The sequence below is a fragment of the Pantherophis guttatus genome, chromosome 13 (genome assembly GCF_059756535.1).
Source record: "Pantherophis guttatus breed Tessera chromosome 13, ASM5975653v1, whole genome shotgun sequence".
Lineage (NCBI taxonomy): Eukaryota > Metazoa > Chordata > Lepidosauria > Squamata > Colubridae > Pantherophis > Pantherophis guttatus.
In genome coordinates, this window is record NC_142075.1 from 3,779,412 (window position 1) to 3,802,251 (window position 22,840).

The following is a 22,840-nucleotide window of genomic DNA, read 5'->3' on the forward strand; positions in this document are numbered from 1 at the left end:
ATGCCAATGCCTGAAAAGGCTTTATTTAAAAATGATTTTGATTTATCATTTTCATATGGCAGTATCCACATCAGCAGCTTTGTCATCCTGAATCCTGAAAGTCTGAGCTGTAAGAAAGGCAGTTTTCCTGTTGCAAAATCTGCTCCCCTTCCAGGGGATCTAAATGGCCGGCCAGTTGACCAGTTGCCAGTAAATGCAGTCCAGTCTGCTTGACAGTATTCGTTCTCCAGATCAGTCTCTCTTCTGAAATATCTTCATGTCGGAATGCTAAAATGTCTGTTGCCCCAAATAGAGGTGTAGAGGAATGAGGCAAACTTGTGAATCTCTCATAACAGGCTACCCGAGACTTCACCAGTTGGCCTCCATCACACCCAAATGCACATCCATTTCTACCTCAAGTCTCACATCCACCTCCACCTCCAGAACATCCCACCTGCATATTCATGTTTCACTGGAACTCCTTTTGGGATTTGGCTTATGATAATCAATAGATTCACCTCTTCCTCACTGAATTCATAGCAAAACAATCACCAGTGGCTAAATAACCGTGAGTGTGTGTAATGCGCACTCTGCCTGGGCGCAGAAAACATGTTCTTATGACATTACCATATGCAGCTATTTAGAAGACATCATCTCTCATTCAGCCACTGGGTGACCCTAGCATTTACATCCTGGCTGCGCCTCCAAAACTGCCTCCTCTCCGAAATGTATAAATGTGCTGTCAGCATATGTAAGCACTTTGTTGTATGTTTTGGACAGCTTGGGCCTTCCATCCCTCTTTAGTAGTAAAGATGCTGACCTTGCTGTCGAGGCCTCACTAATCTTTGCAGCATGAAGAATTCCTTTTGTTGGTTTTTAAAGCCTGCCAGTGGAAAATTGCAGGAACAACTACCCACAAAATAGTGTAAAAACTTCTCTGTTTTCTGATGGATTACCCTGAAATAACCAAAGAAAAATATTGGGAGAAGAACTATCAGAGCAAGTAATAAAGGCCATCTTTGTCTACTGATAAGGATAGGTTTGTTTCACATTTTTTTAAAAAAGGAATCTCCTATAATTCTGGAGTATAACATTTGGGGAGTTGTGGAGGAATGGAGGGCTACAACATTCCAGAGAACAATCAAATCCTAGGTCAGATGGAGTTTTTCATTCCTGAATCAAGATGACTACACAATAAATTTTTGCTTGCAGGGACTCTTTAATTCCTATCTGTATCGGGTTTGTGTTTTTTGATAGAATCATTCTTCCTCCATCAATACAATTTGGCTGGATGTGTTATTTGGCTGCTGTCCTTTTCTGTACATACTTACAGCATTGGGTCCAAGAGATAATTAGAGGACAGAAATCCTGATCATTTTCAGTGTAACATTTCAAACTTCACTGGGGCTTAATTTGAGCTGGTTATGTGAGGCACCTTTTGATTTCAAACCAATTGGTCCATGAACAGTAATAGCAGATTCTCCATTTATATGTCATTCTAATTAAAAGCAGCTCTGAGCAGCTGACACTTAACAGCCAACTGTACAAATTATATGGCAACAATCAAGTTTTTGCATCATCCTGAAAGGCCATCAAGAAAACTCTGATTTTATCACCTTGCAGATCACTGACATTTCCAAAGTCAACCTGATTATTTTACCACAGTTATTATGTTTATATGCCTCCTGACTCCCAGCAGGAGCCGTTTACAAATTGTTTAAAATGTTAAAAACAGGAAGAACTAGAGACACAAAGAAGGGTAAAGATGGCAGGTCCCAACCAGTTGGGACTAACCCAAAGGTGCTTTTTTTCAGGAGGCAACTGGACTTTTTTGTTTTTTCTTTTGAAGACGTTTCGCTTCTCATCCAAGAAGTCCAGTTGCCTCCTGAAAAAAGTACCTTTGGGACAACCATGACCTGGATGATGGAGAATCTCTACAGACTTTCAGTTGGGATTAAAAAAAAATCCACATAGTACAAAGGGGCTTCAACCATTCTTGCCAAACACCTGGGCAAAGAACCAGATTTTCCTGGTCCTTCAAGGGCCATTCAGATCTCAGGGGGGATTTGATTCCTGAGGGTGCAAGCTGTTAAAGAGAAAGAGCACTTCCAGGGTCCTGACAGATGACATTGTTCAATGAAAGGAACTCACAGGAAGCCAATCTTGCCAAATAAAATTGCCTGGGCAGATACAATGGGAGACAGTTGGTCCCTCAATAATCAGGCTCTTCTTCTTACCAACACCCAGATTGCTCACAAAAATCTTCTTCTCTGTTAACATCCAAAATTAACATTTCGTCTGTACATATACACAAGAGAGAGAGAAAGAGAGAGATGATAGAAAAGAAATTGGCTTTATTTATGATGGGGTCACACAAATGCATGTATCATTTTATGAGTCAAGGTACCGTAAAGTTTGATGGCTTCAAATAGGACCTTCCTTCAGTGGTTATAGGGACAAAAAATGTCCCCTCCTTAGGTGCCCCCTTGGGAATGATTGGAAGTATGGAAAGTCCAGGAATTTGCGTAGAGCTTTGTGCAATGACCGACTTGACATTCATACACTTCTTTTGGCCTCTTGTTATTAAATAAGTGGATGTGGCCCTCTAATGAGCATTTCTCCTTTGAAAGCATTTTGAAAACAAATTCTTCTTCATCTGATGAGTCCAGTTATCTGGTGAACATTCTCTGGAAGGCTGCAAAGTTAGCCTTGGTCTCTGAGATTCATTCCAGGAAGATTTTGTGCTAACAATGAGTGAAACCTGGAGAAAAACGAATTTTTTGGAAAATTAGTTTTCATATTCATTCAAATGAATTAAAGGCAGTTGGTATGATTGCCCACCTAGGGGGTAATGCCTAAACAATCTTAGCCAATCTCAGGGTGAAACCTGGGCAGGACACTTCTGGGAAATATTAAGGCTCTAAACTAAATTGAAAAAAACCCTGAACATTCTGGAAGAAAACAAATCGGTTCCATACTGGCACCATGGAAACTACATAGATGTGTCTGTGAGATCAGTAGAGGTCCTTATCCAACTGGGCGGGTCATAGAAAAGTTGTGCTGGACTACTAGAAAGTTCTGAGAATGCAGCTAAGATTGGAATGCTGAGAGATCATTCTGGAAGAAATCTATACAGAAGAAATCCCTTTCTGTATTCCATCAAGAATAATGGGTTCTGTAATGGCAGTGGGGATGAAGATTTAAAGGAGACTTTAAAGGAGACTTCACTGGGATTGCTTCTCATGCTGTGGATAATTTCCCATTTCTGCCACATTAATCTCTCAGGTTGGCAGTGATTTTTGGATGTGCGTAGGCAGCACTCAAGGGTTTCAGGGGCCACCTGAAGTTCTAAAGTCAGTGGATGTGCTCTTCTAGAGCATAAATGGATCATTTGGCCTTCCAATGGTGTATCCATCATAGCTGTCATTCATCCATCTTGCTGTTGATCAATCTCTTTTCCACTTTCCCAGTGTTATATTATTCTCAAGAGAGCTAGGTCATCCCACAAAGGGTCCAAATTATGCTATTCGGAATCTGGTCATTTGTGCCTTGAGTAAGCATCTAGACTCTACTGTTCTATTATTGTAGTTGAATGTAGATTTACAGGATGAGCCTTAACTTGCAATCTGCGTCTTTTCCTTTTCATTTCAGGATGACCTGGACATTAATATAGAATGTATGTCTGAGGAGAAACATTCAAACAGCAGAGTTTGCAATGTCAGCTACCCGTTCTTCCGGGCCAAAGCAAAGGTAACTAGAGATTCCTAAATGACACATGCCTATCAGCCCAGGGTTTGGTTGAATAAGTCATTCCTTTTCTGCATTTTTAAAGATTCCAGCTTTTTACACTGTTGCTGCTTCCCAGAACAGCTCACATCAATTAAAATTTGGCTCACATTCTGGAGATATGGCAAGGAAAGAGAGAGACAAAGGAGGCCAGTATTTCATAGCCAGAAATGTGACATTTATATCCATCTTAGGCCAAGCTGATTTTTTGCTTGTAAGCAACAGTAATTGATGGTTTTGGGTGATATATGTGCTATCTTTCAGCTATCCCCTCATTGGACAGTTATCAGTAGAAACAGAGCACTTTCTCTGTCTGGCAGGATAGAGAAAATAGCCCTTTGCAGCTGCATCTTTTAAGGCTATAATAGGAGAAGTACAGTTGTTTCCACCTTGTCATGAAGTTCTTTCTGCAGTGGATCCTGGATGAGAATAGATTGACAGGAACAACTTAAAGTTTTAGGAGAATCCCAAGAATCATCAGTCAGTGCCAGAAGGCAAATGCTGATTCAAGTGGGCTCATACCAGAATCTACCTCTCATGTGCCTCCACATAAAAATTCATTCCCTTTACGTGTTATTTTTCAGCAACATCTTCACTTACAAATATAAGATTGGATAATTTGTTGAGTAGCTGAGAAACCTTTGTTACTTTATTGAAAAACTTGCTTTCTTCCTATTTGTCCTGCTCAGAAAAAGGATATGTCAGACGAACATAGGTTTGTGGTATCCTGTTAGATCTCTGCCAGTAAGCCAGGACCAAAAGACTCGATGACAAATGCTCATTGTGATAGATGCCTTTATAAATATCCATTATATTACATGGAAGCTTGGCCAAGGGTTTGTATGCTAGGAAGAACTACATGAGATGTATCTGCGTGACCAAAGATAACTCCAGAGCATGAAATTAAAGGCTGCTCTCTCCAGACATTGACTGAGTAATGCTGCTGAACACAGATTCCACACCACGTAATTGCAGTTGCTTTCCAGGCCAGAAGAGTTTGTTAAGAATTCCAGAACCATGAAAAATTGGCAGATTAATATTAGCTTTTCCAAGTCTGTATTGCCAAATAAGAAAATAATAGGTTGGCCAAAAGGTTTTAACTGCATTAAGATGGTCCAGCATCTTAAACAGTCTTTGGGCAGCCAGTTAAAAACTAGAAGACAAAGCCAAAAGCTTTCTCCTTAATCAAGCAATTTAATTTTTTTTAATTGGAGTTTTTAAATGATTGTTGACAGTTTGGCTCTCAGTTTCATTTCCTTCTCATTAATGAGGAGATGGAAGAACACAAAGGTTGCTGAATATTTTGATTGTCAGAAGTCTTAAATAGCACTTTATCTTCTATGCCTTCTTTATGTTAAGAATCAGTTAAAAGTTGTAACCTCCCAAAAGTCTAAACACAGATGAAATTTTAGTCCAGAATATTATAAACTGTTCCAGCAGTAGCATAATAAAGAATGCAGATTATTATTTTGTGGTCATTCTGTGCTATTTCCTTCTGAAATAAAACATAAACAAAGCAACAGTTTGAGAAACTGAAGCTGAGAAATCTGAGAGCGAACTTTCAAAGTTCAAGGAACCCAATAAATTTATTATTCTAGTATTTCTAATATCTAGAATTTAAGTCAGAGGTCCCCAAATTCTTCAGCTCATCAGCCCTTCATGACGTTTCAGATTGTCCATCAACCCTCAACTATGTATTATATAAAAATGATTTAATAACTAATAGTACTACTAATAACAGCGACTCCTTGAATAGTCCCATTGATCTTTGGGGGTCAATACTGACCAGCTGGGACAACTCTGATTTAAATATTATCTAGTCAAAACGTTGAACAGCAGGCTGCTATAATTCACCAGGAACTTGTGATCATTTCCCATGCTTGTAGAGGCATCTATCAAAGATGCCTTTCCTTCCCCTTTCCCCCATCTATGGGCAAACAATTCCCCCTGCCAGCTGCCCCCCCCCAAAAGCCATAGCTTCCCAAGCCCCTTGGGAAGCCTGGTCTTGGTCTCCTCCGTGGGACGCCATTAAAAGTGACTCATTTGAAATTCCATTTGATGCCTGTATTTTGGAGAACCAGGCTTCTGCTTCTGCTCCATTGATAAACCTGGATGGCTCAAGGGAGCATGCTTTTTAAATTATTGTTTTCAGTGTCCAAGAACTACACATGATGTCATGCCAAGTTAAAACAGTTAGCCTTGGAACCTGGCATTTTTGTGTGGAGTGGGGAGACTTTTATTGACATTTTAAGCATTGTGGAGAGAAAGGAATCTCTTCATTTGTTTGTTTGTTGTTTCATTTCTGCTGAAAATCAACTGGAAATAACACCACCAACTTTCAGCATTTTGCAGGATTTTTTTAAAAAAAGTTTTATTGGATTTTTATTTTTAAATATACATCAATATCCATACATGAACAGTGTGGCCTCTGGGTATAATTCATTTTGATACAAGTAGCGATAATAATATTAATAATATTTGTTACATTAATCAAATTTATATAATCCTAGTATTATATAATACTAGGATTATATAACATGTATAATATACATGTTTGTTTTAAAGTAGTCATTCAATATTTCAATGTTCCATTTTAATGCCAATGATATTATTTAAGTATACATGGTAATACCATCTTTCAGCCTCTAGTCTTTCCATCTAGTTATTGCTTATATTCTATTATATAAAAATTATATATGCTAATATTCCCCATTTCTTATTTCTACTTCTATTTTAGCTTCTAGTCAGGCCACCATTACTAATCCTAGTGTTAATACACATGTTTATATTAAGACATAGTCCTTCATTATTTGCTTGTTCAATGTTTCAATACACCATTGTAGTACCAATACTAGATGTTAAGGTATTGGTATAGTCTCTTTTTATTTTCAAATTCTAATGTCCAATTCAAATATCCACTCCAAGTTGAAGATTTGTTATCTTCCACAGCCATTGAGAATCGAAACCAAGCAATGTAGAAAGACAAAGACTCCTTAAAATTTCTCACGGTTTCCAAATTATCTTTTCCGGTAGTCAAGTTCACAGCTGTACTTTCTCTTCTATCTTCCACCAGGTATTGCAGTACTCTCTTTCCACCAGCAGATATCTCTCTCAAACCACAATACTCTCAAACCAACTAATTGTCAAAACTGTCAAAAATACTTTAAATCCACATAAAAAATACTTTTCCTCGGGTTCTTTTCTTTTATTATTTTTAGTTTCTCCAAATCCAATTGTAGATGCAAAAACCTTCTTGAGTTTTGATGTTTTAACCTCTGCTTTATCCTTCTCCCTCCATGGAATTTTCCAAATGCCAATTAGCCACTCATTTCAGCTCCAGGACACCTTTTAAGATCCAACTTCAAAATTTTCTTTTACCTGTGAGTTGGCCAATCACTCACCCAGTACCAGCACTCAGGTCAAACACCACTCCTGCACAAAAACTTAGTCCAGTTGCCCCAGTTTCAGAGCGGTCATTTTGCAATGGCTGCCACCCCCGCTGCCAGTCCAAAGAGCTGTCTGTGACCTGTTCCTCTTGGTCGTCCGAGACGCCTCCCCTTCTTCACTGCCTCTACAGGACAGTTCCGCTCCGAAGACACAAACACACCCCGACAGTGGTTTGACTGGCTGGATTTTCATGGAGCTCATCGGAGCCCAGTATTTTTCCAGCCGGTCTCTCTGCAACACTTCCGTTTTTTTTTCCACAGTCTCCAGATTGATGTTGTTTATTTCTCTTATCTGAAATTTTGCAGGCTTGTAGAGGCATGGTATATTTTCCATTCACCAGTAGATGGCACCCTCAGCTTAGTTTTCAGCATTGTTTTGTGTCTGACAAATTGATTAATCCAAATTTAATTCAATTTATGAAGCAAAGTCAGCTATTCAATCTACTATCTACTTGAATAGCTGAAAGTAGATAGTTCCAGCATTTTATAATGCCTTTAAAAGTTCAATTTTCTATGTTCTAAAAGGTCTTTAGCTTTTCTCCCCTTAATTCCTTTCTTTTAGGTCTAGGATTTTTCTCTCTTTGGTTATTTACCGCTTTAAGAAATAGTTCTAAGAGTCTCTTTTTCTGGATTTTCTTTTTCGTTTTTTCTTTTAAAGTTAGGGTCTAAATAAAAAAGGAATCTTCTCACCAAGCTCCAGTCATTGTTCATCTACACCGCTCCTGCACATTTCTTTGTTTTCTTGGCTGTCCCAGCTTCATGACAGCCATGATGGCAGCCTCTTCTCCTTATTGTGGATGAAAGGGAAGAAGCCCTGGATCAAGCAGGAGAGTTGTAGCTCTCTGCGACCTGCATGGCACCCCTCTTTACTTCACCACTCCTACAGGGTGACTTTAGCTCCTTTCGGAGCCCTCCAACAAGGAGAACTCGGCGGGGGAGCACGGAAACCCGCTCCTCACATCCAATCTTGCCACAATGACAGCTGGAAGTCTCCGCATTTTGCAGGAATTTTGAATGATACAATTGTACAGACACATCCAGAGTGAAAAAAAGGTGCTGGAGCTACAGTATGCTCCTTCCTGTTATATGTCCACACATTGGCTGTGTTCTCACAACATGTTTAACTGGGTCAGTGGGATAGTAGCATCTTTTAAATAACTAGTAAACTATCTACTATCCCCAGAAGCAGAGGTATATAACTTTAAACAGAGCCATGTTTGCATAGGGTTATATTAACACAACATCGCATCTGCTATATTGTGAGAACTACTGGCTGCGGGTTAATTGATCCTTGCTTCTCTTGAAGTTGAAACTAGATCCTACCCAATTAACCCCTATCAGCCCTGCTGGGGGGCCTGAGTAAATGGGGAAGAGAGCTGGATCCATTGGATGGGCTCCAAACCAAGCCCCACAGATACCAGGGAGATGAAATCTGAGGAGTACCTTCCTCCAACTAGCCCCATCATGATGTTTTTTTTTTCTTGTTTCTTTTTAATTCCAACTTGCAAAAAAAGAGACGGGAACTGAAGTGGAGCAGCCTGGGAGGGCAGAATGGCTTTGCTTTGACAAGGGTGGGGAAGTGTAAAATATGTCAAGGTGAGCAAAATCCCAACGTCATCAGTTTTAAGGTGCCATTAAAAATGGGAAGAGCTTAGTTTACACAGTTGTTGTCACCATCCTGACTTTTTGACACACACATCCACCGATGCTCCAGAACATCAGATATTCTACGTCTTCAAAGAAAAACCAGAAAGTCCAGTTTCCTCTTGGAAATGGCACCTGTGGGACAGCCATGACCTGAATGACTGAGAATCTCCATAGACAGCAGATATTCTAATATATGAATCTGGAGACTGAAGGCTTCTTTTACTGTACAGCTGCTTTTCATTTATTTCTAATTTTTAAAAATATTTATAAACAACTTACTTCAAAGCCCTGAATGGCACGCATGCTTTCTCCCAACCCACACACATTTACATGCAAACTATTGTAATTCAAATGTACTCAAAACATATTTTTGGCAACCACTGCCAACCCACTCCACCCATGGCAAATAAAAACACTATTAAACCAATCAACTGCATTGCATCTTCTCCAATCTGCTGCCATTAAAATAAGGTATAAACAAAGTACTTCCATGTCCTGTTTCAAAAGGGATTGCTAGCCCGTCTTCAAGGGGCATTGAAGGAGCTATGGTGGCACAATGATTAGAATGCAACGTTGCAGGCTAACTCTGCCCACTTCCAGGAGTTCGATCCTGACCAGCTCAAGGTTGACTCAGCCTTCCATCTTTCTTAGGTCGGTAAAATGAGGAACCAGATTGTTGGGGGCAAGAGGCTGACTCTGTAAACCATTTAGAGAGGGCTGTAAAGATGATAGATAGATAGATAGATAGATAGATAGATAGATAGATAGATAGATAGATAGATAGATAGATAGATCAAAATCTATCTATCTATCTATCTATCTATCTATCTATTTATCTATTTATCGCTTGGACATATGTACAACAATCCTTTATATTAAGAAAATGAATTGTAAAAACTAGGTACAGTTTCCTAAATATTTTGTGTAACATTGTGCTGTTACAATGATTTGTAATAGCAAAGAAAAGTACAATATTCTATGTATGTTTGGGTAACTAAAACAATTAATTTCACTGTGAATTGCAACAAGCCAATCTTGACTGAATTGCAAAAACGAGAAACAGGTTTATGATGAAAAACAACCACAGATTCCAAACGAGTGCATTTGTTAAAGAATCAAATAAAGAAAAGCTCAGAAAATGCAACTAACTAAAGTTTCCATCAAAGAAGTTGAAGAATACTATTAGAGGATATGATTTGGGTTTTTTTCTTTAATGCACAAAAAAAAAAGGACCAATGCTGACTGTGATGGAGGGGAGGTAAGAAGGGACTTAGTGCTCCCAAGGCCTTTCTTTAAAAAGTAAGAATAAAAAGACTTCCCATAACCAAAGTGGTTTAAAAGGAAAGCAGGGCCATCTACAGTAGGCCAAAAAAGTCAAGATGGCAGCTGCAGCAGCACGATTGAAGCCCTGGTCCTTTTCATGGGATTGCATGTGTACTTCAATTACGCAGTTGTGACTTGCAGACATTCCTGCTCACCAAAAGGTTTCTCGAGGTTCCTTCTAAAAAGAAGGATCAGATTTGGAGGTCGTCATGTACCTTTGGAGACTTTCATTTGCTATATCAGATTGGGTAGAACTTTGCATTATTCATCCCAATAACAGGCTAGGAATACTTATAGTAACCCTTTTTGCAATTACGTTATACACTTCTTCCCTTCCCTCAAAGGTTAGACTTACCACAGCATAAGTCTACTAAGAAACAGAGTAAAAACAATCACATGGCCTACCAGCTTGGGATTTAAGGTGGCTCACCAGAGATTATAACAGAATAAGAGTTGAAAGGGACCTCGGAGGTCTTCTAGTCCAACCCTCTGCTCAAGCAGGAGACCCTATACCATTTTAGACAAATGGTTGTCCAGTCCCTTCTAAAAAGCCTCCAGTGATGGAGCACCCACAATTTCTGAAGGCAAACGGTTCCATGGGTTAATTGTTCTTACTGCCCTTAGTTCTAGGTTGCTCCTCTCTTTGTTCATTGCTTCTTGACTTGCCTTCTGGACCTTTGGAAAATAAGTTGAATCCCTCTTCCTTATGGCAGCCTCTCAAATAATGGAATACTGTTATGTCACCCCCTATTCCTTCTTTTCACTAGACTGAACATACACAATTCCTGCAACCGTTCTTCATATATTTTAACCTTCAACAGCCTCCCAATAATCTTTGTTGCCCTTCTCTCTACTCTTTTCAGAGTCTCATCCAGTGGTGGGTTCCTCCCGGTTCCGCCAAGCCGGCAGCGGTGACGATATGACGTCACCGAACCGGTTCTGCCCCCCCCGCCCCTCCCGCCCCCACATTATTCTTACCTTTTATTTGGCCCCACCCCCAATCTATTGCTGCCTCCTGAGCCCCAGCTGATCGGCTAGAAGGAAAAAAACTGTTTAAACTCTTGCTGCAGGGCTTCAAAGGGCCACCCTACAGCTGATCAGTGTTAAAAGGCAGTGTGGTGGTAGACTGGTGCCTTCAAAAACAAATAAGTAGACCGGTGCCTGCAAAAATAAATGGGTAGACCAGAGTCTCCAAAAACAAATAAGTAGACAGGTGCCTCCAAAAACAAATGGGTAGACCGGTATAGCTCTGCAAGCAGTTAAAAGCCTGGTAGACCAGTACCTCTGCTAAATCCTAAATAACTGTCACATGACCATTAAGCCACGCCCATAAAATAAGCTACGCCCACAAAAAATTTAGAACCCACCCCTGGTCTCATCATCTTTTTTATATTGTGGTGACCAAAATTAGATGCAGTATTCCAAGTGTGGTCTTACCAAGGCATTATAAAGTGGTAGCATAATGGATAGTTTAAAGAGAATACTGGCAGAAGTACTTTTTTTAATGTCCTAAATCTGTTCTGATCTCTACAGGTTGCTTTTCGCTTGGATTTTGAGTTCAAAAAGTCAATTTTCCTCCAAAACTTGGAGATATTTATGAATGCCAGCAGGTTAGTAATTATTTTTTTTATTTCTATCACCCAATCCTGATCATTTCATTTTTTTTCTCTCATCCACCCCTGTTCCCTCACAACCCGTAAATTAGATTTCTCCCCCTGTCTTCACCTTTGTAACTGTTCCTGGTTTCCCCCTTCTGTTGCAAGACAGCTGTCAACCATGCTCCCTCCTCAGGTGATTTCTTTTCTTTGCCATAAAAACACTCCTTGGAAACATGGGTGTCAAAAGTTTGGGAGGGCAGTAAGCCATATATCCTCTTCTGCCTGGAATTCTGATCTGGGCTGGACATCATCAGATCCCTGCAAACTCCAGTTCAGCAGATACATCCAAGAACGCCAAAGCTACATCTCAAGGACTAGTTAAAAAGAAAGTACTGCAAAGTAATTAGAAAATTGTGGAATAGGATAATTTATTTATTTATTTATTTATTCAATTTATATGCCGCCCCTCTCCGAAGACCCAGGGCGGCTCACAATACACTCAAAAAATCACTATAAAAACACTTAAAAATTAAAAACCTTAAAGACATTAAAACCCATTCACACCATTCATGGCCGGATCTCATCAGATCGCAAAGCAAGATCAACGGCCCCAGGCCTGCCGGAAAAGCCAGGTCTTCACCGCTTTTCGGAAGGCCAATAGGGTGGGGATGGTCCGGACCTCAGGAGGTAACTGGTTCCAGAGAGCTGGGGCAGCCACAGAGAAGGCCCTCCCCCGCGGGCCCGCCAGCCGGCATTGTTTAGCTGACAGGACCCGGAGGAGACCAACTCTCTGGGATCTTACTGGTTGCTGGGAGCTATGCGGTAGAAGGCGGTCTCAAAGATAGCCTGGCCCTGAGCCATAATAGAGTTGGAAGGTACCTTGTAGGTCATCTAGTCCAACCCCTGCCCAAGCAGGAGACCCTACATCATTTCTGACAAATGGCATTCCAGTCTCTTCTTGAAAGCTTCCAGTGATGAAGCACTTCTGAAGGCAGCTTCTGTTCCACTGGTTGATGGTTCTCATTGTCAGACCATTTCTCCTTGTTTCTAGATTGAATCTCTCCTTGATCAGTTTCCATCCATTATTCCTTGTCTGGCCTTCTGGTGCTTTGGAAAATAATCTGGATATATAGATTACTTCTTGAGATGCTCAGAAGTTAAAATTTCTCCTGGGGAATGGGGAGTTTGTCCAGTTCCACTATAGAATATTGATATTGTACTGACTCCTGACCAGTTCCCACAGGTCCAATTTTGCCTTTGGAAATGTTTTCATGTTAAATGGATTTGCTGGCAATACCGGTAAATACTATTTCAAACACAAATGCATTGCTTGGGATGGCACTATTATGAAATAGAGTTTTAGTTTCTTAAAAAATTTGTTCAGTTTACAAGCTCATACAAGTGAAGTATTAGCCTTGCCATTCACCTAAAGGGAATTATAGTACACTCTTCCTGGAAGTGTGAGATAGCAATAGCTCATAGACTTACATACCACTTCATAGTGCCTGACAGCCCTCTCTAAGCAGTATACAGCATATTGTATGTCAGCGTATTGCCCCCAACAATCTGGGTCTTCATTTTGCTGACCTCGGAAGGCTGGAAGGCTTAGTCAACCTTGAGCTGGTCAGGATCAAACTCCTGACTGTGGGCACAATTAGCCTGCAATGCTGCATTCCAACTACTGAGCTACCAAGGCTCTAATTACAGCATCCTAACCCCTGCGCCACCACAGCTATTTGCAACCATCTCCCACTCTCAGACACAAACTCATACGGGGAAAATACTCAGCCAATGATATTCATAATACCTTGTTATCATTTGGAAGCAGCACAATAATATATGCAAATTGTTGCTACCAGTGAAACAAACCCAGGGACATTTAAACCATGGGGCTAAGAATCCTTAGGACCTGAGAACCCCTGAGCTTCCTTCTAATTCTATTCTTAAGCAACAGGGATTCACAATGCTGAGCAATTTTTCCAACTTGGAGAGTAGTTATCCTTTATTTGTATTCTGCCTTTCAGGATAAAAATACACAAGGGAAGCGAAACATAAGGCTGAAGAAGGAGTTTTGCCCATCACAGCTAAAAGAAAGTGAATATTTATATCCAGTTTTGGCTGACCTGTTTCCAATTTTTTCTCAAATTCTAGACATTATTTTTTTTCACATAGCATAACTGAAGCTGGAAGAGGCCATGGCAAATCACCTCCGCTGTTGCCAAGAAAACATGTGTTAATGGTGTCCCCAGAAGCTGCAGATTAGTTTTTTAAACTTAATGCAACTTTATGTCACTCTCACATGAGCATGCTTTTACGTCTAAGTTTGTCTCTCTTTCCTAATAAGAAGAAAAGTTGGTGTGTTTAAGTTGCAACTCCCTAACTGCATTTTCTGAAAAAAATAGCAAGTCAAGCAAATTGCAGATGGAAAAGATCCCAGGATAATATCAAATCCATAATTCCAGCCAGTGGTGGAAAAAAACACATTTTTCTCCTTGCTTCAGCTAGGAATGTTGACTCATATGAAGCAAAGATCAGCTTTGACATGTCTGTAATGCACTTATTAAGCCAGTACAGCACTGGCAAGGGAATGTTCTGTCTCCTGCCAAAATCACCAAGACTTCAATTGACAGAAATTGCTACCCTTGGGAAGGAGACCAGAGCAAATATAGGCATTAATTGCACAAAGGAAAAACTGAGCCGGGTGCGTTGGTGGGTGTCTGTTTATGAGTCTAACGGCTCATAGTAAAAATCAGTGAGATCCTGTAAGGACCAGTGCCTCCCCTAGGAGATGTAGCTATCACTTTATGGCCAATCAACATTGTACTTTTCTTACGGGATGGTCTCTAAATGGATCTCTGGTTCCATTTCCACATTCTAGTGACAGTGAAGAACAAGAAACCACAAAAGAGGACAATTCTGCTCTCCTCAAGTTTCAGCTGAAGTATGAAACTGATCTCCTTTTCACCAGGTATTTTGGATACCTACAGAGTGAGTTTTGTGCTGCCATAATTCATCATTCTGAAAATGATGGTGTGTTCTGTGCGTTCAGACCTTCTGAGAAGTGGGATCAATTTTCATTTTGATTGGGTTCTCCTTTTTTTGCTGTGTTCAGGAGTTCCAGCCAGAACTATTATGAGATCGAACCCAACAATTCTCTGCAGACATACGATAGAATCGGCCCACCATTTAATTGCACTTTTAAGGTAAATTCATTTTTGTTCTACGCAACCTGTTGGGAAGGGGAGATGGTTTCTTGCAGAAGAGGGTCTCATGCTGCTTTTTTCCTTCAGCTACAGAATCTGGGCCTCTTCCCTGTTGATGGGATAGTTATCAAAATCACAGTCCCCGTGGCCACACGAGGAGGGAATCGCCTTCTGCAGCTAACCGGCTTCCATGGACCAGAGGTACCCAGAGTCCCTACTTATTATTTTGGTATTAGGGAGCCTCAAGATATGAGCTTGAATGATCAATCGGATACCTCAAGAGAAAGCAGGTCATCTACCTAGCTAATGAATGAAGATGGGGATGGCATTTTTCTTCTCAGATGGGCACATGTCATCGTCTCCTTAGTGATAGGCTACAGCCTGCCTGCCTCAGTTCTCCCAGCCACCTACATGCAGGTCAGTGAAAGCAGTCACATTTACACAACATGCCAGATATGGTTAGTTTTTATTGTGTTTCTTAGTTTTGTTTTGCTTTGGGGTTTTTGTGTATATTAGTATGTTGGTTCATTGTATCCTTCCATGTAGTAAACACATTCAAAAATTAAGCTAATTCAGTAACTGGGTTGAATGGTGTGAACCCAGCCACGTGATCCTTTCTCAGCTTCTGCAAGAGAGAGATGCTTTCATTCAGGGCACTCCTCAGGGAGGCAGTGGTGGAACAGCCCCAGGTTTTGGACCAAAGCCTCTTGCCTTTTTTATGTGCATCACATAAAAAGGAGGTGGGCTTTTGATCCCACTGTCACAGCTGTCCATTTTGACTTTTGGACCCCCCACCCCAATGGCTGCCCCTTCTCCCTTTCCCAGTTTTATTTACAGAAGTAATGACAGATCACTGTTACAAAAAATTAAAGCAAAACCCCAAATTACAAACCTTTAGTTTTTTTGTAGTTTCATATTAAGATATTTCTTCTAGAACAAAGAAAGCAGGCAAGGATTGCAAGGTTTCCCCTTCCCCTTTAAAATAGAATCTTCTCAAAATTTGCCCATGGCAAATTTCAGAAAATATGAATCAACTATTTTATTTAGAATATACAAGTTTATAACTTTAGGGTATACTTTGCTTTGCACTGAAGCCTTCTGAGGCCTAGAAAAGGAAAGCAAAAGGGATCATAAGAATTCTCAGCATCACTCATCTGGTAAATGTGCCAACCAACGGCAATCTTTTCTAAGACCACCAACCCCCATAACCAGCCTATGGGGGTTTCTGGATGGTCTTCATGTTAATGGGGAGGAAATGCTGGTTTTGGCATGTACTAGGATGCCCACAAAGTCCCTGCTGCTATTGTAGCTGTGCCCAGGCCACCAGACCTCCTCCATCTCCTGTCTTGATGATCTCTTCCAATTATTGGTGCTTTGGCCAAACAGTTCATAGGAAGGGAAGGTAGGTATTGAGATCACCTGGTCTAGTCCCTTGCCCGGGGAATGAATTCACAACTACGCCATCTTTGACAGGCAGCAGGACAGTCTCTGTTTAAAGCCACCACTCCATCTTGAGGCAGACGTTTCTATTGTTGAACGAGTCTTATCAATTTGGAAATCTTTCATGGATGTTCATTCAAAATCTTCCTTGTAATTTAAACCATATTTTTTCTTGTTTTTTTGTTTTGGAACAATTTGGAACAGTTCTACCCAAAAGTGATGGGAGCCAGTTCAAAAAACAAATAATGATCTGAAAATTGGGAAGAAAATACAGTAAATATTTTTTTAAAAAAACAGTGAAAACATGCAGTGTTAAAAGTTATAATTCTAGCAGCTGTCAGAGAAAGTCCAAACAGGAACTAGATGGGAGCAGTGAAATACTACAGAAAACTGTCCAATGGTTCACCTTTTCATGAGTTGGACTTTCTTGCTATTTGGAACTGAAAAAGGCCCTTGTATTCTGTAGTATTCCTTTGTACAAGCTGGGCAGATGGAAGATATTAAGACCCCAAGAGAAGAGATCCAAGAGCTTTCGTGGCCAAAGAGGCATTTAACAGTGGATTATAAGGGTGTAATCACATTTTTCTTGAGTGATTGTGGAGGAAGAATTTCTGCCTCCTTAAAGTCACAGAGTTGGTTTTGCATATCCCCTTGAGGCCCAGACCTCAAAATAAACCAAGGCATGTGTTTATTTGATTAATGACTCCAGACTCCCTCTCCCTCTCTTATAGAATGGTATGATGTGCAATATTGGAGGCAATAACACAGACTATCGAATGACACCCTCGGATGAGGATTTAGGCCGTCATCCCCAGCTGGTGAGCCCTTTCAGTATCACAGCATTGTGGTGAAGGTTCTATGGTTACTTCCTGGGCACAACTGTGCTGTGTCAGGCTGCACAACAAAGAGTTACCCTCTGAAACACTGACAACCAACTCTAGGCCTTTGGAGAGCTGCAGAAGGAGGGGCACTCTGGCTGACTACTTTCCCTTTTCTATATAGTGGGGATTGACATTTCTATCTTCCAATCACAGGAAGTATTTATCAGTTGCTAAGCCAATTACTATGCTTCAGGGAGCGATCCCAAGTTCTGTCTTGCTACGTGCATTTCCCTATTTTTTGACCACAGTTTATCAAGTGAGCAGTCCAGCTTTGAAGGGCTTGCTAGTGATGCTGATAAAATGACGTCTTGGATAGTTCCCTCCCTTCCCAGTTCAAAATTAGCTTCAGTGGTGCTTGGTATAAAACAACCTTTCAGCAATCCTCTCATTTGAAAGTTTCTCAACAAGGAGCACAATATTTGCCCTTTTTAAAAAAGGCTACTCTCCTTCCAAACCCTCAAAGATTAGGAAGACTTCTCTCCTAACTGTAGCAACTCATAACATGTAAATGTCTGCATCTTTCTGCTGGAATTTGGCCAGGTCAATCCAAGAGAAGGAGCAAATGCCATTTGATTCTGAATAGGTTATAGCAATAGCAATAGCACTTAGACTTATATACCACTTCACAGTGCTTTTACAGCCCTCTCTAAGGAGTTTACAAAGTGAGCATATTGCCCCCAACAATCTGGGTGCTCATTTTACCCGCCTCAGAAGGATGGAAGGCTGAGTCAATCTTGACCCTGGTGAGATTTGAACTGCTCAATTGCAAGCAGCCGGCAGTCAGCAGAAGTAGCCTGGAGTACTGCACTCTAACCTCTGCGCCACCGTGGCTCATAGAATCTAACACATAATATACAGTATAGGCACATACACCCCTATACTGTACATATGTGCAAAGAATAACATGGCGAAGATGCTGGACTAAGAATGGAGAGGCCTGCCAGGTTTAGTTCCCTCCTCAACCTTAGAAGCTCCTTGGGAGACTTTGGGCCAGTCACTCTCTCCAGTCTGGTAGATGAGGGTCCACAATAGTGGTGGGTTGCTCCCGGTTCTGTCCGGTTCTTTAGAACCGGTAGTAAAAGCAGCGGGAGGCTCCGCCCACCTGCCCGGATGTCATAATTGATAATCTGTGCATGCGCAGAACCTCCCGTTGCGAACTGGTAGTAAAGGTAAGTAGAACCCACCCCTGGTCCACAACCTTCACCGATCATTATACATATATACTGTTCACGTATATAATGTGTGGGGGGGGGTATAAAATTTAAAATTGGCTTGATTTCATTTACTCAGCTTTTCTATGCATACAAAGTTCATTCCATTTGGTTAAAAAACATTAAACAAATACAGCTGTTTGGAGATTCAGATGCAAATCAGTTGAGGCAATGATCTCACCAGAAACGGAGGTTCCTCGTTGAATCAGGTAGCTTTATATGTGGCCTCTTTTTGTGCAGGAGTGTTGCAAAATATTCCTCACTCCTCAGGACATTTGCCAGAACGTTAGTACTTTATGGCTAGGATTATGCAACACACAGGGACACGGTGGCTCAGTGGCTAAGACGCTGAGTTTGTTGATCGAAAGGTTGGCAGTTCAGCAGTTCGAAACCCTAGTGCCCCATGAGCTCCCGTGACTTGTCCCAGCTTCTGCCAACCTAGCAGTTCAAAAGCAGGTAAAAAATGCAAGTAGAAAAATAGGGACCCCCTTTGGTGGGAAGATAACAGCATTCCGGGCGCCTTTGGAGTTTAGTCATGCCGGCCACATGACCACAGAGACGTCTTCGGACAGTGCTGGCTCTTCGGCTTTGAAATGGAGATGAGTACCGCCCCCTAGAGTTGGGAACGACTAGCACGTACGTGCGAGGAAACCTTTACCTTATGCAACACACAAAATCTTAAATATGGGCTAATAAACATGGCACCATTTACTACCTCATGCTGATGCATTCTACACTAGCTGAAGTTTCTGAATGCGCTTCAAGGGTAGACCCATGTATAATGCCTGCACTAGCCCAGACAAGAGGTTACAAGGGCATGAGTGATAGCAGGACCCCTCCCCCCACTGGTTTAGGAGCAGAAGCACCTGGCACACAACCTGAAGGTATGCAAAGGCCTTCCTACATGCAGTTGTCACTTGTTCTTCAAGCAGGAGCTGTAAGTCAGGAAGACTCCCCATCATGTCTGTCTGAGATGGTGCCACCCCATCCAAGACCTATGATGGAAGGTTACCAGACCAGAAGGTCCACTCCCAGAGCCTCTCCATCTTGCCTAGATTGATCCAAAGACTGTTGCATCATATCCAGGATCCCACAACCTCCAGACACTGGGACAACCCACTCAGGAAACCTGGGGGGAGATTGAAGCTGGGTTATCATCTACATATTGGTGATACTTCATCCCAAACTGTCAGATGACTTCAGCCACAGCCTCACGTAGCCTCAGACAGAGGTTCAGATGAGTTCATGCAGCCATTTTGAAGGAAATTCCATCAGTCAAAGAACTTCCAGGTTAAAGGGGGGGAAATGGCCCAATATCTTACATTCCACCAACCCTCGCTTGTCTTTTTGTTCCAGAACTACAGTAATTCTGACGTGATTTCAATCGACTGCAGTGTGAATCTGGCTGCCAATCAAGAAGTCAGCTTCCTCTTATATGGAAATTTGTGGATGAGGACCCTAGGAGTGGTATGGACAAGATGCAAATTGCCATTTTTGCTAGCAGCCAACACAAGCAATGGGCATTAGGTCCTGCTCCTCCAGGCCATGCTTCTTCCTGCGGGTGGGGCGACGGCCAGATTTTTACCTTCCACACTAACTGGGTCTTTCAGTGGTAATAATAGTTCTCCCAAAGCAAGAGTTCTTAGTCCAGCTGGGGAACGAGCGTTTCCAGAGTCCGCATTAGTTTTGCTGGCTAACTGCAAAGAGAGAATTTGGTCCTAGTAGGAGCAGCTGGGATTTAAGATGAACATAACTTCAAGGAAATTTAAAATGAGATTTTAAATTTCAAAGAAAGAAATATGTGATTCTCTACCACTGAAAAAATTAATAGGGTAAAAATGGAAGCAGTCTTGAAATTGGCAAGAATGTAGCTGGAATCCTTCATGGAACTGAAAAGTCTCGCCAGTGATGTCTCATTTTGCAGATTTTGTATATTTCCCCAGTCGCAAGATACTCCTTACCCCTGCCTTTCCCTATCTGCCAAGTCACAGTCCCTCTATAACAGGGGTGTCAAACTCGATTTCATTGAGGGCTGCATCAGGGTTGTGTTTGACCTAAGGGGGACGGGGTGGGCATGGCCAGCTCAACATCACTCGTGTCGGGGGTGCCTGTGGTGGCCCGAGCGCTCTGCCAGCGAAAAGGGGTTCCTGAGCTCTGTTTTTGCCTGCGACGGCCTCCTGCAACCCTCTGCCAGTGAAAATGGAGCTCAGGAGGGCCACCTATGGCCCTCCCGAGCTCCGTTTTCACTGGCAGAGGCACCATGGACCAATCCTTCTCTGTTTTCAGGGCAACCCTGCGGGCCAGATCCACCCCTGGGCCTTGAGTTTGACACCCCTGCTCTATAACAGGGGTGCCAAACTCTCGTCATCACGGCAGCGTCACGTGACATATCGGGACTTTTCCCCCCTTTGCTAAACCGGACTTGGGCATGGCCAGCGCATGGTGCATGTGGCCCACGGGCCGTGCGTTTTACAGCCCTGCTGTATAATCAAGGACACCACAAACCACATTGAGAGACTAGGAAGGAATTATGAAGAGCAAACTGGGTATTTTGCTGCTCTCCTCTTGTGTCAGGAGGCAGAGTTCTTCTGGACGTGATCAGTGCGTTGATCCAAAAGAGCATTCTAGCCTCTGTAGGCAATAATTAATTAGAGTGAATCAATTCTGACTAAACTAGGTGGCCTGTCTCCCTATTAGGACATGTTCATACATGGCTCTAAGCAATGGTTTGTTGGTTTGGGTCCGTATATTGTGTGAATTTAATATTTACAGTTTCTTCTATCAAGCTATAGTTAAAATCAAACATGGCTTAGCATTATGTGTGAAGAGAGCCACTGACTCTCTCCTATCTGTCCAGCTGAAATTCAAGACCCTGAGATTCATCTTCAACGCTGCCTTGCAGAGAGGGTTTCGTAGTGCCTTCGTCTTCAGGGAGGAGGATCCTAGTCGCCAGGTAAGCCCGTAGATCATGGATCTTCTCACTTGCTCCAGTCAACTTGACTCTTTGGAGGTCACGCACACCTTAAGATGCTAATGGAAACTGAAGCTCAGCTTTGGGATGATAGGAATCTAGATAGAAAACTCTAGTTTTCACTTTTCTTCTGATCCTGACCTGAGGTTGTCACTAATGATTTAAAAAATACAGTATGTCTTTCCAGGCCACCCAGAGAGGAAGAGGCAAAAAAGTCAAGACTGCAATCAAAAAGCTGCCTCTTCTTTTAAATGTGCCATATGTATAAAAAAGGGGCAGGGCTTTGACAACAGGCTTGTGGCTGAATTATTTGAGCCCCTTGTGGACATCCTTGACCAGTCTACACGCTCCTCTCTGCACTGGCCCTCTCTTCCCTCATTCAGTGGTGTAACTCATCTTGCTGCTGATGAGTTTAATATGTATTCAGTACTAACTTCATGCCCTTTGGAGAAACCTGGCTTCAGCTGTCACTCTGGCATTAATAACAGCAGCCAAGGAATTTCTTAACACGATGAAGCTTACAAGTCTTTCTATTATTGATAATAACAATCTTGTCATTATGAACGAGAAAGAAAATTAAAGTGGAATAATAGCATTCCTTAGTCAGCTTCCTTGAAAAGATTCGATTCCAAAACAGCTGGATATAAAGTTTGTAACAAATTCATAAATTGTGGTACATTATAGTCTGCCTGAAGGACTAGAATAAAAGGGGTGAATATTTCAGCCATTCATCAGTTGCAGATCCCCAGTGGGTGTGGCTGTGGTTTGGACAGGAATGTGAATGTGTCATCCGTGTGGAAGTTCAAAACCCCCCGAGGACAATGTGTTGCCAACCTTTAACCAAACTAATAGGCCGTGTGATCTAATGTTGAGGAGCACCTCGTTTTAGAAGTGAAGAATTATTTGAGGGAGAACAATGGTTTTGAACAAGATTACATTTTTAATTCTGAAACAGGTTGCTAAAGTAATGAAGGTACAGAAACCGAGTGGAATTTAGCATAGCATAGCATTATCTTTTAACCTCCTTTTCTGGGGTTTGAGCTAGTTTAGGAGTAAATGGCCACCATGACAATCAGGGGCTTCTCCCAGGTCATCACTAGCCTGATCAACACTGCAACACCTTTCCTCAGAGCAGAAGAGGTTGGTATTGTTTGGAAAGGGATGACCTTTCCATGGACCAGTCAATTATTCATGAGGATGGATTTAACCAGGGCTATCAAAGCACTCGGGAAGACTGGGGGCTCATTAATATTGCCATGTTAATGAGCCACCAGCCTTCCCGAGTGCTTTGATAGCCCTGGTTAAATCCATGCAGATACCAGATTGAACTGGAGGGTTTCTGGTTAGCACTTCAG

General features: G+C 41.7%; 1 protein-coding gene across 2 annotated transcripts in view; it reads left to right on the plus strand.

Moving 5' to 3' along the window:
* ITGA11 (integrin subunit alpha 11) overlaps nucleotides 1–22,840 on the plus strand; it is a 121,494-nt gene that overhangs the window by 93,771 nt on the left and 4,883 nt on the right. For both annotated transcript variants that reach the window (XM_034435488.3, XM_087877910.1), the window contains exons 21-28: nucleotides 3,631–3,729; nucleotides 11,715–11,791; nucleotides 14,658–14,747; nucleotides 14,892–14,982; nucleotides 15,070–15,183; nucleotides 17,154–17,240; nucleotides 19,871–19,981; nucleotides 21,372–21,467. In XM_034435488.3, the coding sequence (XP_034291379.2) occupies nucleotides 3,631–3,729; nucleotides 11,715–11,791; nucleotides 14,658–14,747; nucleotides 14,892–14,982; nucleotides 15,070–15,183; nucleotides 17,154–17,240; nucleotides 19,871–19,981; nucleotides 21,372–21,467 (765 nt within the window). The remainder of the gene's footprint in view (nucleotides 1–3,630; nucleotides 3,730–11,714; nucleotides 11,792–14,657; nucleotides 14,748–14,891; nucleotides 14,983–15,069; nucleotides 15,184–17,153; nucleotides 17,241–19,870; nucleotides 19,982–21,371; nucleotides 21,468–22,840) is intronic.